The sequence below is a fragment of the Marmota marmota genome, unplaced genomic scaffold, assembly GCF_001458135.2.
Source record: "Marmota marmota marmota unplaced genomic scaffold, marMar, whole genome shotgun sequence".
Taxonomy (NCBI): Eukaryota; Metazoa; Chordata; class Mammalia; order Rodentia; family Sciuridae; genus Marmota; species Marmota marmota.
This window is the reverse complement of record NW_026000206.1, coordinates 72,285-90,987: the sequence shown is the minus strand read 5'-3', so window position 1 is coordinate 90,987 and position 18,703 is coordinate 72,285. Positions and strand designations below refer to the sequence as shown.

General features: G+C 32.9%; 1 protein-coding gene across 1 annotated transcript in view; it reads right to left on the bottom strand.

Moving 5' to 3' along the window:
• Positions 1 to 12,674: 12,674 nt before the first annotated feature.
• Positions 12,675 to 18,703, bottom strand: part of Ccdc172 (coiled-coil domain containing 172) — a 61,380-nt gene continuing 55,351 nt past the window's right edge. The window contains exons 7-8 of the mRNA XM_015498420.1: positions 14,206 to 14,293; positions 12,675 to 12,710 (exon numbers count right to left, since the gene is read on the bottom strand). Of these exons, the coding sequence (XP_015353906.1) occupies positions 12,675 to 12,710; positions 14,206 to 14,293 (124 nt within the window). The remainder of the gene's footprint in view (positions 12,711 to 14,205; positions 14,294 to 18,703) is intronic.

Genomic DNA, 18,703 nt, shown 5'->3' with positions numbered 1-18,703 from the left:
GAGGCTATGCCCTTGAAGAAAATAGTGGGACCCCATCCCCTTCTTCTTCTTCCTTTTATATCCCAACCATGTAAGATACATGTTTTCTCTATGTCACACGCTCCCACCATGATGTGCCCCACCCAGAGGCCTAAAAGCAATGGGTCTGCCCAATCATGAATTGAAACCTCTTGAACTTTGAGACATAATAAACCATTTCTCTTTCTTTGTTGATTTATTTCAGGTATTTGCTACAATAACAGAAAGCTGAGTAGCACATCTCTTTCATCTCTCAAATCTATATATATAAGAATCACATTACATTGTAAAGGAATGATTATTTATACAGTTTTATTCTAGGAAGCCTGTGTGTGTATATACACATACACACACACACACACACACACACACACACACATTTTTTGTGCATGAATGGAAAGATTCAAGGCAAAATTACAGAACACATTTATTATATCTAAATGAATCTATTACAATCAATCCTTTAGCCAGTTTTTCTGTTTTCTTTGTTTATGGTTACATTTTTCTGTTTTCTTTGTATATGGTTACATTTCCGTAACCCAGGGGCACACACATGCTTGGTAAGAGCTCTACAACTGAGTTACATCAGCATGCCCCCACCCCTTTTTTTGAGACAGTGTCTGGCTAAATTGTCCAGGTTAGTCTTGAAATTTTAAGCCTCAGCTTCCAGTGTAGTTGAGATTATAGGCAAGTTCCACCATGCCTGGCCGATGTCATTATTCTTGACAAACCCCAAGAAACAATTCCTATTCTTTATTTCTGACCAAAGATTTTTCATAACCTGTGCTGAATTTAAACCACATATGAGGGCATGATGACATCATTTAACTACCTTTTTGTATCATCAAATTATACATCTAATAAATTAAGTCTTCCCAACTTGTCTCATGTACTTTAAATGTTGCAGTTTTTATATAGACACAGAATCTCCTTTCTACTTCTTAACATAATCCTGAGATCACACTTTTTGAGAACACATTCTTGGAGGATATAAATGTAATCACCCAAAGAAGACCTCAGGTAGAGTGAAAGGTTGGCATTTAAACATTCAGAATGTAAGTATTTCTTAGTCCCTCTGATCCTCTATCAGCAACAGTGCCTGGTGCCCTTTTTCAACAGAACTTCTTTTTTATATTCTCTAGAAAATAACCTAAAATCTTCCACCAGGGTTGGGATAGGCTATTACATAGCTAAAATGGGGAATTTGAGGGGTTCATGTTTCTTAAACATACATTCAACCAGCCTCAGTCCTACCTTCATCTCCATTTCCAGTGGTACTGAGTACTGCCTTTCTGGAGTGTTCTGAGGATTCTCTAGGGGCAAATAAAGATAGTTTTCCTTTTTCCCTCTGTTGGTTTTGATACACTGTCTCAAGTTTGTTGTCATTCACTCTCCACTCATCCCTCTACTTCCTGGCTTTCAGTTATATTGCTGGTAACTCCACAACAGAATCTTCTCTTTGCCTTTTAGGTCTTTAAAAGAAAATAGCTTTACTCTCATATTAGTGGAAATTTGGGGAAGAAGTGAAGGTAAAGTTTTATGTTCAATCTGCTACCTTCAACTAAAATCTAGGAGAGTCTTTTAGTGTTAAAAAAAAAAAAAAAACCAACACCCAGGTTCTCAGATTCTGTGTCTCAGAGTATAAAACAAACCATTTTCTTGAAAGCAAACAGAACCATCCCTGAAGTGGTGCTAGGCTGTTCAGCCCAGTTGTGTCAGGCTTGGCAGAAGATACCAATTATGTTTGCATAGGGATATGTGTTCCACAGTTTCATGCTGCACTTCTATCATAGCCAAGTGAGTCATGGGATACAAGCCACACAAGAAGTTTGGTGACTCAAAGTAAAAGATCAAAGTATATGAACCAGTAAGTGCATTTCACATATAAACACCAGCACTAAAAACATTAACACCATGCTAAGTTCCCTATTCTATACTGTCTTCTGCCAAGAACAATTAAAATGACTATAATTAATTTGGCATATACTGAGGATCAGAATTATGCCACAGCCTTTATATACACTATCTCATATGATCTGTACAATATAACAAGATGGAAACTATTTAATTCTTTTATTAACAATTAGAAAATGAACTCAGAAAAGCTAAGTAGCTAGCCCAGTGCCAAAAAGAAAGAGCAGAGCCAGAAAAGACTAATACTACTACATGACAGTTTGAATAAGATGAGGTAAAGGCAAATAAATACTTTGAATGCAAAACCCAAGTGCATTCTGTAATGCAACATAACCTACTTAAATTTAAGCATTTTATGGATTTGGACCAATTATTATTTTTGTTGTCGTCATTTTTATTGTTATTATTGACTCACACAGCACCTACCAGAACAAAACTTTAAGAAATACTCAAATACTTTAAGAAATACTCATTAAATTAAAACTATTTAATATATTTAATAGCTTAGTGAACTTGCACAAGAACAAGTTCATTTGAGATTATCATAAGATACGTATAGTGAGTCACAAGATGGAGTTCTGCCAAAGGAATTGACACCACAGAAAACCCTTCAAAGACACATAAATCTTATTACATAGCTTCACTTTGCAGTATCCTCTTTTAAAATAAAAAGAACCCTTAGCATTTGAACCAATAAGATACTTTGAGGACAAATATCCTTGCTTATTTTATGGGAGTCACTCTGAGCCTTTACATTCTTTAGGGAAACTTCCAAATGAAGATTTTTCACCAGAAATGGAAGATTCAGTTATGATTCAGTTGTTAAGATTCACAATGACCTAAAACATAAATCATTATGTTTTAAAATCTAAAACAACAAAGGGAACATAGTTTGACTTACCACTCAAGACTGGAAGTAATCCAGTAAAATAAATAAATACGGTAAGTGTGGTTTATTTAAGAAGAGTGGAGATGAAAAAGTATGTGAAGTGTGTTTGAAAGAAGTTCAGAAAGGAGAAGAAGAGGTTTGAACAATCAGAAGAAGGAGATGTAGATATAAAAGAAAAATGGTAACTTAAAAGTCCCCATGAGGGGCTGGGGTTGTGGCTCAGTGATAGAACGCTTGCCTAGCATGTGCAGGGCACTGGGTTTGATCCTGAACACCATATAAAAATAAAATAAAGGTATTGTGTCCAACTACAACTAAAAAAACGAAATATTTTTTTAAAAGTCCCCATGAAATGTCTTTGTTATAGTACTGCAGGACTCTGTTCCTTGGTGGTATAGAAATCACTCCACTACACTATGTTTTTAATTTATTGCAGGCAAAAACCATGGAAGTAAAATATCATTAATACTGAAAATTTCAATTTAAAAGGATTTAGTACAAAAATAAGACCAAATGTACTACAGAGTTTAGGAAGATGGTTAACCCATTTTAAAGAACACAAATATTTCACACTGTGGGAAACAGAATAATTCTTTTCTTTAAAGATGCCCTCATTCCAACCTCCAAAACTTATGAATATGTTATGTTGCCCGGCAAGAAGAAATTAACTTGCAGATGGAATTATTGTTGCTAATCATCTGACCTGGAAATGGGGAGATTATCCTGGGTTATGGAGGTTGGCTGGACAATCACAAAAGTCTTTACAAATGGAAGAGGGAGGCAGAAGAAATAATCAGAGAGCTGCAACAAGAGAACTCAGTACAACAGGCTGGCTTTGAAGAGGAAGGATGGAGCCTTTTTCAAGGAACGCAGGCAACCTCCAGAAGCTTATGTGTGAGCACAGATTCTCCCTGAGAGACCCCAAAGGAATGCTTCCCCGATGACACCCTGTTCTTAGTCCAGTGAGACCCACACTGGACTGTTGGCCTACAGTAATAAATAACTATTTCAAGCCACTGAGTGTGTGTTAATTTGCCAACAGTAGTAGGAATTTAACAAAGTCGACTTTGGCACTATATAGTACTGCTTGTCTTATGTAACTCTTTTTTTTTCCATTGTACTGGGGATTGAAGTCATTGCTAACCAACTGCTTTACCACTGAGCTACATCTTAAACCCTTTTAATTTTATTTTAAGACAGCATCTCACTAAATCACCCAGGTTGGACTCAAGCTTGCCATCTTCCTGCCTCAGCCTCCAGAGCAGCTGGGATAACAGGTGTGTGCTGGCTTATGTTAGTCTTTAAAGCAAAGAAGTAGGCCTTCATTCAACCAAGTATTCAAGAACAAACAAACAAAACAATCATTTTTTTCTTAGAACACAAACTGACTCAGATTTCCCCTATTTCAAATAAGTACATTACCAGTTAAACCTAATTAATGAGGTTTTATGGAAGAAATTAAAACTAAATTAAACATGAAAATAATTTATATAGCATAGCATCATGAGTGTATAATACATTATTTTAGCTAAGTCTGCTTTTTTCCCCTATACTTGCAGAGTGGAGTTTTACATAAAGCATGCTTTCTTAAGAATTTCTTCCGTGGATCTGTATATATAAATTAATGCTTTAATTCCTGCACTCTGTCATCAGCTACTCTTTTTAGATGCTTCTTCCATCCCTTCTGAGATATTACAATACTGGTGATTATTTTCCTTTTGTTATCAAGGTGCTACTGTGAATGACAAATGGCAATTGGTTGAACTGAGTACAAATTTAAGTTTTAGGAGAAAAATAACCAGAAAAAGTATTTGTGAATGAAAAGAGGCAGGCCCCTAATATTTAAAACTTAACATTAATTAGGTTATTCAAATCTCAAAATGTACTTCCTCTCACAAAGGAGATTAAAAATAATTATGCCAATCCAGAAAACCTATTCAATTTATTAAGCTTATGAAGTATAATTAATAATATGCATGAAGTTGTTCACAACTTAAGACACTTAAGTGTGGACTGGAAACACAAAGATAAATCAATGAAAGTCTTTGCCTTCATAGAGTTTGCAATCCAGAGGAAACTAATAATTATCCCACTACTGGATAATACTATAATACATGTTCAGAAACAGTTTTGTGGGGCAAATAAGGCATACTCAATTTGCCTGATGGTATTAGGAGTTACACAGCAGAGAAACAAACGTGTGTAAAATAGGAAAGAAATGAATGTTCCCATTTCTAAATACCTCTACATATTATGGGAAGGAATAAGTCGTGGCCTTTGCCTCCCACAGGAAGAGGAAGCTAAAACAGTCCAGGCACTGAGCAAAATGCTAAGTATATTTGTGAAAGAAATGGCTCTTTTACTGAATTTTTAAACCCAGGCAATCAGTACCTAGAATTTCCTGAATTCTGAAATACAGCATTTATTAGAGACTACTGACTCCAGGCAGTCCTGGGTTCAAGTCTACTTTGAAATTAACAGTGTATATTGGCAGTTTTCTCAGCCTGCCAGCCTCTGCTTCCTTGAATATAGTACAATCATTAATATTTTCAGATTTTAGGCTAATGCTAAAGATCAGAGATGATTTATATAAATCAACTAGCATGAAAGATAAAGAATAGAATTCTGAATTTGAACTCTTTGTTTTTTAAAATACAGTTTTAAAGGAAACAAATATCTGGTGGTGAAGCTGATTGGCAGGCCATTATCAAAGATCCTAAGTAGAGTGACTTCACCTTATTTGATGAATCAACATTCATGATTGAATCTTTGAAGACTAAAGACAAACACTGAAAAAAAGACTGAGAGATTTTTTTCATTGTTGTTCAAAATTTTTTTAAAATATATATTAATTAAATCAATTAGCAAAAGTGGAAATAGTACCATAATATTGCCAACATTTCACAATAGGTCCCTTCAAGTACATTTTCTTGAAGGTATATGTGATAATAATTTAAAAATTAGTACTAAATACGTATTTGAAAATTACATATGTGTATATATAGCTACATAAACATATACATAAACAATTAAAGATTACATCAGAGATTTAATTTTATATTTGTATAAATGAAGGAGGTGAGGAAGAAAGGCGGGAAAAAAGAAAGGAAGAGAAGAAAGGTGGGGGAAAGGAGGGCAAGTCACTCTCTTCTATAAGAATGTGTCACTCACAAACTTGAAAATCAAGAATAATCCCTACAATATTGTTAAATCACCTTGTTGAATGTAGTACTAGAGAAATCCAGCAGATGGCACTCATATTTTTCTAAATATGGCATCAAATAAAAAACAGGATTATTTAAACTTTGTGTTTCAAATCAGAAAAACTGAATAAACCATAGAAGCAAACACATTTCAAAACTTCCTATTACCATGGAGAAATAATGCTTTTAAGGTACTCTAATGCACATTCATAGCTTGCAAGCAACTTGCAATTTTCACTTTCTATTCTAGCAGCTGGCGGAAAGTAAGCATTCATAACCATTATCTGCCAATCAACAGCTTGATAATAGTGTGCTGTAAGTGACCATTGAGAGACCCACAAACTTCTCCCATAATGGGATGTGGGATCATTATCTTCTTCTAGTTTATTTCCAGTACTTTTATTAGTTGTTCTACATAGATAGCTTCTGGAATTAGCAAAGATTGTCCCTACTGTTTTTACAGCTAAGTAAACAGAGGCTCAAAAAAAGAAATGAGAAGATAGGGTAATTTAACCAAGAATGATAATAAACAATAAATGAATCCAGTTTCTTTAACTAGAGAATTGATAGTTTATGCTCAAATACCTAATTAATAAACATGGGCTACTTGAACAAATTTTTCAGACCATATTCCTAGATGTCACAAAGACACTATTATAGACTCTAAGGGAAAATAAGTATGCAAGACCATATTCCTGCTCTCATAAAACCTGCATTTAGTGGTGATAGATGGAAAGAAAAACAAACAAGAAAGATATCAAAAATTATAAGAAGTACAATTAAACTAAGGTTTGAGTAATGTGACTGTGTGACTACTTCCAACAGATTGTTTAAAGGAAGGCTTCTCTGAGAAGGTGATGGTTCAGCAGACACTTGACTGACAGAAGCAGACAGCCATGCAGAGAGCAAGAGGAGGAACACTTTCAGGCAGAGGGAGCACAGCTCATGAAAGGTTCCTGAGGCCAGAACAAACCAGTCAATCTGAGGAACCAAAGGAAAGCCCATGTGGCTGGAGAAAGTAGAAGGATAGGACTTGATTTCCAGAGGTAGATAGGAGTCAAGATTGATGGGTAGATAAAAGAAGGGACAGAACAGGAAAGGAGAGAACTAAGCAAGAGTGCTATATCCAGGATCCAGAGATCCTTTCACATGTTGATCTTTATAGAATTTTTCTCTTATTCCACATTCCTGTCTTAGCAGGTACTGAAGAATTAATATAACTTTTATTACTTGATATTTGAAGACATCACCATCCCTCAGTTATCACCTTAAATATCAATGAACACAGGATAGTACTGAAGATAAATATATCTTTAGAAAGTATAATAAAGTAAGATGAATAGGAATTACTTTCAAGAGATACTATTTTAGACAGCTTTTTCACTGATGTGACTAAAAGACCTGACAAGAACAATTTTAGAAGAAGAAGAGTTTTGGGGGGCTCACAGTTTCAGAGGTCTCAGTTCATAGTCAGCTGGCTCCATTCCTTGGGGCTTGAGGTGAGGCAGAACATCATGGTGGAAGAATGTACCAGAGGTAAGCAGCTCACAGGATGATCAAGAAACAAAGAAAGTCCTACTCATCAGATACAAAATACAAACCCCAAAGGCACACCCCAATTACCCTAAACCTCCTCCAGCCACACCCTACTGGCCTACAGTTACTAGTCAGTCAATCCTTGTCAGGGGATTGGATTCAGGTTCTCATAACCCAATCATTTCACTTCTAAACCTTCTTGCATTGCATCACACATGAACTTTTGAGGGACACTTCACATCTAAATCATAATACCAAACCAGAAAGTGAATTTTTCAATTATACTTGATTTGAGTCTGTTTTATATTGATTTACCACTTTCTTCTCAAGGACTATGGAAAGATATTCTTAGCTAATTTAAGATTCATATCTGCTGATTCTGGTCAATGTTTTCTGGTACCAAAAAGATGACTTTAATAATTCTCAAATCTTCTAACATTTACTGGTTATATGAGATTTTATTATAAGGAAATTTTCAAAAGCAATATATTTTAACAGTTTATGGTAACTGAAACCCAAGCAATTAAACTATAAGAGGCCCATTGTTCTCTGTGTCCTCATACAAGTCAAGATCATCAATCAAAATCTCAGTTCCTCCTGCAAGAATTGTGATATATGCAGGTCTTCAACTAGAATCACAATAAAAAGCCTTGATCTTATTGGATAAAAATGTTTTCATAATATAACCTTGGTATTTTACACATCTTAATTGATACTAGATTTTAGGGCTGATATTACAGTGACCCTATGACTATCTTCATTTCACCCATACTCAGTCAGGAGCTGCTTTTTTTGTCTAATGTCCACAAAACCTGTTTCGACAACACACTGATGGTGGCTTGAATTTGCAAGTACTCTCTTTCAGTAATCACAAAGCCATATCCAGAAATATTCATTAGCAACTGTATTTGCATCTATTAAATGTAGATTAAGAGGGTTTCATTTTAACAAGATTTTATTTACCAACTAATTGGAATGACAATTTATTACAAGTATGAAAATAATTAACTTAGAATTATTAGAGTTGAATCGATCTTCTGGTTGTAAGGAAAAAATGAAATCATTTTCTCCCATTCTATGGGCCTTGTTTGGAACTGCTACTTACGCCAGTCATTGCTATTAATTTCCCATTTTTACTAACTCTTTATTTTCACAGACATCTGAATTCTGGTGCTGTTGATTTCATAAAGGCCCTGTTCAAAGATAAATTTGCTATGTATCAAAAGCAGTTGTTTAAATAAGCATTCAATTCTGACAGTTTTGCTGTTGATACTTTCATAGCAACAGCTGGAAGAGCACTTTACCATCAGTCATGGCTTTCTTTGTTATGCTTTCATTTTTTTTCCTCCAATCAAAGTAAGTATGTTCTTAAAACACATATTTCCCTGCACAACTTTTCCCCATGTTTAATAAATGTGACCCTCCACAAATGAACAACGAACAAAATCTTAATATCTTCATTCTTCCTTACAGATGAGGGGAAAGTTCTTACATCATTTTCTTCATGTTCTTAGTCAATGATATCCAATATTATTTTGTTACATATCAGTAAATTAAATAAGAAAATAAAGTTTATTCACTGGTATAATGATTTGGCCATTTGACCATGAAAAAGAACATACTTAATTTGAAAATATAATGTTCAGAAAGCACAAATACAACATTCCTATCTCAAACATGTCAAAGGTAACTTCATCAGTCCCATTCTTACATTAACACACACATACACACACACACACAGAGTTGTCTTAAGATAAAAGGGCTGCAAAACTCTGAGACTTAATCTCTGCTTCAGGCTTTTTCACTTTTATTTCACATTCTGAAAAAAATTCCCTTGACAGAAAATGTTCTGAACTAGACTCTGAGAGGCAAATATATTTGCTTCACTTAAGGTTTTCAGGATGTCAAAAGAAAGAAGAGGGGTCAAAAAGGAAACAAAAGTTCACCTAAAATAGATAAACTTCAAATGTTAAAAGACTTTTTAGCATGTTGAACAATTTTAAATCCCAAATATTAAACTATAAATAAATATTTGAATGACAGACACCTTACCCTGGTACACCCAGGATTAAAATGGTCTCATGTTTACTCTTAATCATATGACTGAACTACTGTTTTAGGAACTGCAAATAAATGATTTATTCATCATAGTGTGCCAGAGTTATGTATGATTGATTGGTATGAAACAGAAAGGGACTTTGTCCTCAGCAAAAGCTTAGAACAGGGCCTGTCCAGTGCATGCTGTCTGTCCATCTGCAGCCAGCAAACTCAGTGACTGCTTCCCCATCTGGTAAGAAACTCAATAGATTTTTCACAACGTAATTCCTACTCTACAATAAATAATCTATGTTTTCTAGATTCTATTCATCCTAATACAATGACCTCAATCTCATCTTAGATGTTTTGAATCTCACCATGGATTTTTAAGTTCCAAGGAAAAACAGGAAAGCAGGGAATCAAAGTATTCTTTTTCATTTTTTTTTCTTTTACACAAGAAAACACTACTATTGACAAAACAATGATAGTATAGAAATTCTCCTGATTACACATACCTTAAAGCTTTACCTTTGCTTTTTCATTCCATTTCAATAATTAGACCAAGGAAGGAAGAAGGGAATTTCTAGTCTGGTGGTCCATGCTACACATCCTATAATTTTGTTGCTGCTTTTCACCCTAGCCAAACAGCTCCATTAATCAGCGGGAAAAAATATGCAGCAAATGATCTATACATCTGGATATTATCCCCAACAGAGAGCTGAAAATTGTAAAGTTGCTTCTGAAAGAACTTTTCTTACATTAAAGAACTCTGATGGCATGCCAGGAACCTCAGAGCAGTATCAGTATTACTTCAGGTTAGTTTGTACTTTGGTTATAACTAAGAATATGGCAAATTTAATGAATTTACTTAATGAATGAATTTAAAAATTCATTTTAAAATTGCCTTTCTCCACAGCCAAAGTCCTATTTCCAAAGTGATTAAATTCAGTCTCAGACATATTTTTATCCAGATAATTTCAGTTAATTTTCCTACTAAAATATGATAAATTAATGTATAATGGTATATTAGGAATTGTAATGCAAAATAAATAAATAAATAATTTCCTTTCCTACTAAAGAGTTTTACAACTTATAAATTCTTTAAAAAAAAAACAAAATTAGAAATGGACCTAATCACTACTGATATTTTATATTGGTACCTTTGTACACTGTGATTACTATTGATTGTTATATTTCCTTTGCATCAGAGAATTTGTTTCTTTAAACAAATTGATTCTAATAGTCCTAATTACTTTGATTGGTATCACATGGGTAGTGCTTTGTACTACTCTACCATGCAGTACAGAATTAATCATTTGTTTGATTATATATGAAAATTAATTTAAATCTTAAAATACTAAAGCATTTTGTAAAATAATAAAAATACTTAACCTTTAGTTTTTTCTCAAATTCAGTTCATATAAATCCTGATTCTATTAGTGAATATTTAATCTATATAATCTGTAAGGCATATATGTGAAATCACATAGTACCAGTAATAGTTTATTCTGCATATATATCATTGTGTGAATTGTGAAAATCAGTGGCAGATCTCTAGGCCACATTAATATTTTATATACAAAACCAAAATTGAATAAAAATACTGGCAAGTGAAGAGGCTTTATTTGTACACTCTTTCTGCATATTAGTATGATATACATGTAATACTAGATAGTCACAAGACTTAGAATGTGGGTAGATAAATGAAATAAAATAAGACTGAAGTCAGACCTAATCCCAATAACCATTTTCCACTCTGTATTTACACGTAAGATAAGTTGCAATTCCCTGGCAGAATTAGTTTTTTTCTTAATCAAAAATAATTTATTATTAATTTAAATATTAAAATATAAAAATAGAAATCACTTCTGAAAATGCAAATTATTTCAACAGATGGCAACTTCTGCATATCCCAAAGGAGAGGATTTTAAGTGCGAATTTTTTAGAAGTAAGGGTATAAAATAACACATAAAAGCTATATCAAAATAAGACTTGCTTTGAATCTAGACCTAAGTCCTCTATTTTAATATCAGTAGATCTAAGTCATTTATGAACATTTTTTATTTGATGTTATACTGATTTAATTATAATGACAAAAGAAAACATGGATCTAACATTAGCTCTTGGTACTTGAAAGTACATTTTAAATAATTTTGTTCCCTTCCCCCACCTACCCAATCTAGAATCTTGTTAAACAGTTTCAACACACTTTTATAGAATAGTGAAATATATCTTTATACATGGTCAGGAGTAGTAAAAATGGAAAAATAAGTGATGTTGGAAATCTGATGGCAATACTAAATTCAATTCAACCATAAGTACAGTTTTCAGTTGCACTGTTACAAGTCACCAGTGAAAATGAATCCTGATGGCCATAAGGAGGTTATGTACCTCCCCAAGTGGATAACTTATTTTCTTTCTAACCAACACTGGCATTAGGAAGAAAACTGGCAGGCACAAATTGCTGGAAAATGGTTGCAGGTGCCCTAGACATTAACTCTGTAGACACACAGAGAAAATGGAAAAAAAAAAAAAAAAAAAACCTGGCTTTTACAGATGAAAAGCCTCAGAGGACCTCTGTCAATGGACATCTTATGACTGGAGAAGGATTAAAATGAAAGTAAGCACCTCTTGGTGGAAATGGCACCAACAAAATTGAGTCAATAATCTGAGCACTTTTTCCTACATGGTTTGACTGAACCTGAGGTAAGCAACAATAAAGAATGAAAAGTACAGATCAGAAAGGACAGACAAATTTAAGCCCAGAGGACTATACAAAGCCTGTGAATACAATATCTACTTCTTTCTCTTCCTTTTAAAACAAAAGTATACCACACAAGAACCCTTAAAGTTTGAGAGAATGACAAGAACATAATTATTTTGATGTGCCAACAAACCCATCCTCTTAGATATCAACAACTGAATATCAATAAGACTGAAGTCAGACTGAATCCCAATATTTTGGTCCTTTTTGCACAAGAATCGTTTGAAATGGGTACCACTGATGCATCCATCACAACAATTTGATTCTAAGATGCTTTGATCAAGTCTCATATGGGTCATTCCCTCTTGAAAAGTTATTTTTTTTCCTGAAGTTCTTTCTGTGCCAATGTCTGAAAAGCAAAGAATTGATAAATACTCCTAATGAAATCTAAATTCTTTGTGTGTGTGTGTGTGTGTGTGTGTGTATGCATGCATGCGTGTGTGCCTGTGTGTGTTGCTGTGGATTGAATGCAGTACCTTGCACATGCTAGGCAAGCACTCTCCCACTAAACTATATCCCCAGCCCTTTTCATTTTTTCAATTTTTTGTTTGTTGTTTTGAGACAGGGTCCCTCACTAAGTTAACCAGGCTGGCCTCAATTTGTGATCCTCTTGGCTCAGACTCCCAAGTAGCTGGGATTACATGTGTACACTACCACACCTAGCCTCAACTTAAATTCTTTTTTTAAAAATATACTTGTCAAATCTTATGTAGATTTTTTTTTACACATTGCCTTTATTTTATTTGTTTTTATGTGGTGCCAATATACAACCTAGTGCCTCACGCATGCTAAGCAAACACTCCACCCCTGAGCCACTATCCCAGCCCTCAACTTAAATTCTTAATAAAAGATTCTGAATCAAATGTATGATATATGATATGTCAAGATCAATGTAATGTTTTGAGCAACTAATAAATTTCTGATGTTTAAAAAAAAAGATTCACATAAAATTTACCTGAATTTAATATAACAATAACTTTGCACCTTTCTGGATCATGTGTTTGAAAGTTTTTATAGAAATCATAAGTCAAAACATAATTGGAACATTTTTGAACAAGAAAATGTTTATAAAAAATAAACATGAGGGCTGGGGCTGGGGCTCAGCGGCAGTGAACTTGCCTGGCATGTGTGAGGCACTGGGTTCGAGTCTTAGCACTGCATATAAATAAATAAAATAAAGGTCTATCAACAACTTAAAAAAACCCAAAATTTAAAAAATTAAATAAATAATCATGAAACAAAATATAATATATACAATTAAAAATATATTTTAACATGTCTTTTGCATCTTTGTATTAAATAGAATATGGCAAATATTGTGTTGATTTTATAAACAACCTAAGTAAGTGGTTAAAGTAATTTAAAGTGTTCTCACACAATCTGAAAATAAGTTTCCAATAACTGAATCCAAAGTTTTTGATATCATAAAAATTTGTAACAAGAAAGTTTCAGGATCAAATATAATGAAAGTATAATTTATACCTATCAAAAACAAAAAGCTTTTATGCGTTATGAAAGTTAAACTGTGTCAGTGCATTAATCCTATAATAAGAGAACAGTTTCAGTCAAGGAACAACAGTGAGGTCAGATTTGAATTTTTTAAAAACTTAGTTTGAAATTGTACATATTTTCTTTGACTATAACTTACTTTAGGTAGCATCTAACTCCCCAGGAGAACTCAAAACATGTTACAGATTAAAATTCTGACTTTAGTTTTATTCATTGTTGCTTTTTGGTTTTTGTAGAAGATCAAAACACTAATTCAAGGATACATAAATCAGTAAAACCATTCCTACCTGAAGGTAAAATAAAGCAAAACAGAAACTGAACAATTAGTGACTTACCAACTCCAGAAATTCGATTTCTGTTTGGAGGGCTTCATAAACACTCTCTAGGTCCTCTTCCTTATAAAGTTCTAATTCTTTTTTAAGTCTGTTTAAAAGAAAAATTTCCTCTATAGTTGAACAATAAACTATTGCATAATATTTTTTACTACACAGACAGTGGGAGGTTTGTAGTTTCAAAAATCAGAATTTCAAATTAAAACTAAAGAATTTAGAAATTTTAATTCTCTATAATTCTTTAAGGACTATATAAAATTTTGAGAAAAATATCTCCCATGAAGTAAATAAATTATACAATAAATAATAAGCACTATTATTAATTGCTAAATTAATAATTAATTATTAGTAATTTTATGGTAATTAAAATAATGTTTCAGTGGAAAAAATATAGTAGTATTCCAGAAAACCTCTGTTTTAGTCCTGGCCACTAACAAACTGACAAAGCTTGGTTAAATCATTTAGCATTTTTGAACCTCACCTGAAATTTTATACACACACACACACACACACACACACACATATTAGTAAAACATGGACACAATATCTTTATTTTGTTTATTTATTTTTATGTGGTGCTGATTATCGAACCCAGTGCCTCTCATGTGTGAGGAAAACATTCTGACACTGAGCCTTAACCCCAGCCTTCACCTGAACTTTAAAAACAAACAAGTCAATAAACAACAACAAAAAAACCTCTAACATTTTTTGTTGTTCTAAAATTAACAATATTTTAAAATACACATATAATTAAAATGTTTTGAGAGTAAGAATACTACATTAATTCTTTCCCCGATTAAATCTTTAATCTTTAAAATAATTTTAATTTAAAAAAAATACTTTATGCTTGTGTTTAATATGGAAAATAGTGAAGAAACCATCTTTCATTATGACTAAAATTTCTTTCAAAAACAAAAACATAATCAAAAGCCAGGAGCTGTGACTGCAGAGGTAGAGACCTAAAACTGGGAGTGTGAAGCTACCCTGAGGTCATATACTGAAAATGACAGAGCTGGGTGAAAAGTACAATCAACTTGAACCTTTGTTGAGTCCTGAGCCTCAAGGTGAAGGCAAAAGGGTTGTAGGCCAGCAGTATCTCCCAGAATTCCAGCAACAGCAAAAGAAAATCCTCTCTGAAGGAACCCTTAACTTACTTTGACCTATAGGCTTTCCCCAGATTACAAAAAATTGAGGTTGCAATCAAACATCACCAAGCACACAACTAGAAAGTTCAGTATAAGTAAAAGTCAGCAGAAATAAGAAGAGATTATAGGTTATATTCATAATATACAAACAACATGAATGTAGAAGAAAAAAAGATGGAATTGGGCAGAAATTGGAAAATGGACACAAAACAAACCAAAAAACAACTTTTAATAGTTTTTCAAAAAATATCCCATGGCTAATAAAAATATGCAATGGTTTTCAACTTTATTAGTGATCAGAGAAATATAAGGAAAGCACAATGAAATCCTACTACTTATCCATAAACAATGGTTAGTATCAAATCCTGCTAGGGACGTGGAGAAACTAGAACTTTCAGAATGCTAGCATAGGATATTGCATTCCATTCTTTTAATATATGTGTCTTTACATTTAAAGTGGATATTTTCCAAGAAACCAAATAGTGTGTCTTATTCTTTTATCTCAAATGACAATCTGTCTTTTAGTTGGCATATTTAAACCATTTATAGTTAATGTAGTTGCCTGTATGGATTTAAAATACAGTATTTTTCTAGTTGTTTTTCAGTTATTCTATCATTCTTTGTTTTTTCCCCTTTCTGTCTAGTTTGAGATTATTTTTATGATTGCATTTTATCTCCTCTATTCCTATCTATTTTAAAATTTCAACAACAATTGCATCTGAGTGTATAATATGCATCTTCATTTTAATACTGTGTGCTCGCAAATATAATACTGCTGCTGAACTTACAGGATAAAAACATTATATCAGTATGTTTCTAATTTCTCCCTCACATGTTTTTGTCCTTTTATCATTTTATAAGTCTCTTTTTACATATATTACAGACCTAAAATATATTGCTACTACTTTTACTCTAGTCATTTATTTTTTTGATCAATTAAAATGAAAAAGTGTGTTTTATATTTATCTTCATCCATTTCTGAAACTCTTTAATTTCTTTGTGTAGCTCCAAATTTCCATTTGGTATCAAATTCCTTCTTCGTAAAAATCTTGCTAATCTTTGTAGTGTAATCTGTTGGCAAGGAATTCAATAAATTCATGTTTGTCTAAAAAACTCTTGATTTGCTTTCATTTCTGAACAATATTTTTATGAGAATTCTGAATTGTGACAGCTCTTACTTTAAGATGTCATTTTTTGTCTTCTGGTTTGTATAACTTCTAATGACTCGTCCACTCTGATTCTTATCATTATTCCTTTGTATGTAAGGTGTCTTTGTGTTTTTCTTCATGATTTTCTCTTTATATTTGTTTTTCATGGGTTTGAATATGGTGCATATATAAGTTTCCCCCTTTTTTTTTTTAAATGCTGCTTGGTCCTCTCTGAGCTCCATGCATCAATGCCTTGAAGTATTTCATTATTTTTGTAAAACTCTCTGCCCTTATCTCTGGCATATGGAACAGTATGGATGAATCTCAAATGCATTATACCAAATTTAAGAGCCAGACCTTAGAAATTACATAGCATTTCACTCCACTTATATTACATATTGGAAAAAAGAAAAACCAGGAAAAGAAAATAGATCAAGGACTAGGCATTGACTACACTGATTATCAATGGGCAAGAGGAAAAATTTTGGGTTAATAAAAGTATCTTTATTGTGGTGGTGGTTACATGACTGAATGTGTTTTTCAACTCGTAAATCTGTATACTAAAAAGGGTGAATTTTACTTTATATAAATTATACTTCAATAAACCTGTCTTTTTTAAAAAAAGAAAGGCACTGGTAGGAGTTTAGGTTCCCATAAGATGGCAACTATCACCTAAATTAATAAATACATAAATAAAAGCTCTCACTAAAAAAAAAAAAAAATGAAATCACCCATAAACCATCCATAGGAGCTAACGGGGAAATAGAAGATATTACAAACTTGAAGTTACATTTAATTAGAGAAATAAACATCTACATCCAGCTGTGAAGCCTATACCAGTGGGAGGGAATTAAGCAGTAGTTAAATGGAAGGGAGGAGAAACGAAAAGGGTCTCAGGGGTGAATAAACAGTCTGAAGTGAAAGGTCCACCCCACGTGGAAGAACACTAAGAACAGGTCTGAGACCTCACAGGTTAGAGAGTAGAGACTTCTGCTGAACTGAAGAAGGTTATTTTAATCAATACTTCTCTTATCATTTGGATGGAAAAGGACTTTGTGTTTTTTTAATTTAATGACTTTCTTTTGTCTCTCTAGGGCCCTTAATTTCCATTTTTTGCTTCTTACATGTCTTTTAAGGTTATAGCCCTTTCAAGTTGTCTATCTCTCACAAAGGTACCATAGCTGAATGGGAAAGATTTTGCTTTACTTTTCTGTAGAGAGGATTCTTAAAGAACTATATTATGAACAAAAAGCAAAAACATATTTAGATGCCAGATAATCCCCAAATGACATAAACTTGTATATACTATAAAAATAAGGAAAAAAGTTAACTTCCTTCCCTGATACCTAAACCTGATAAACATAATGCATACACACATACACACACACACCAATAAATATTGATGCAAAAATTATAAATGAAATACCAGCTAAAAAGCTGGTAAAAACAAAGAGGGGTGACTAGACCTAACAGATATTAAAAAGCATCCAATACCACATTAAGGAAATAATAAGCTATGATCAATGAGGATTTATTTCAGAATTGAATGTGCAGTTCAATATCACAAATTCATTAACATAACTGACCATACTAATTTCTAAGGAGAAAAATATTATATTTATTCCTAGAAGTGCTGAAACCACCGCTCAATTATTAAAAATTCATCCCTGATAAAAATTCTCAGTAAAAATCACAATTGGTGGGTATTCTTTTTACAATATATATATATATATATACACACACACACACACACACACACACACACACACACACCTGTGTGTATATATATATATTTATTTATATGTCATTCTTAAAGTAAGCATATTGCTGGGGAAACACTAGAGGCAATCTTAAGGTCACAACAAGGATGCTCATTGCCTCTACTACTCTTTAATATTTTGTTGGAGTAACTTGCCATCATAATTAGTCTAGAGAAAAATAACTTGAGGTACAAAAATTTGAGAGAAGAAATAAAGCTACTTTAGCGTTCAGAAAATATGACAATATACCAGAAGAATCAATGAGAAAGCTAACTCAAACAATAATTTAGTAAGAAGGAAAGATATTAAATTAGCATAAAAAATTAACAGGCTTTATTATCATTAATTACTAACATGACTTTTCCTTGGACAGACATCATAAAATGTTAATCATCCCAAGCTCAATCAAATGAAAGTGATTTTAATAAAAATATTATTATGGCTGGGA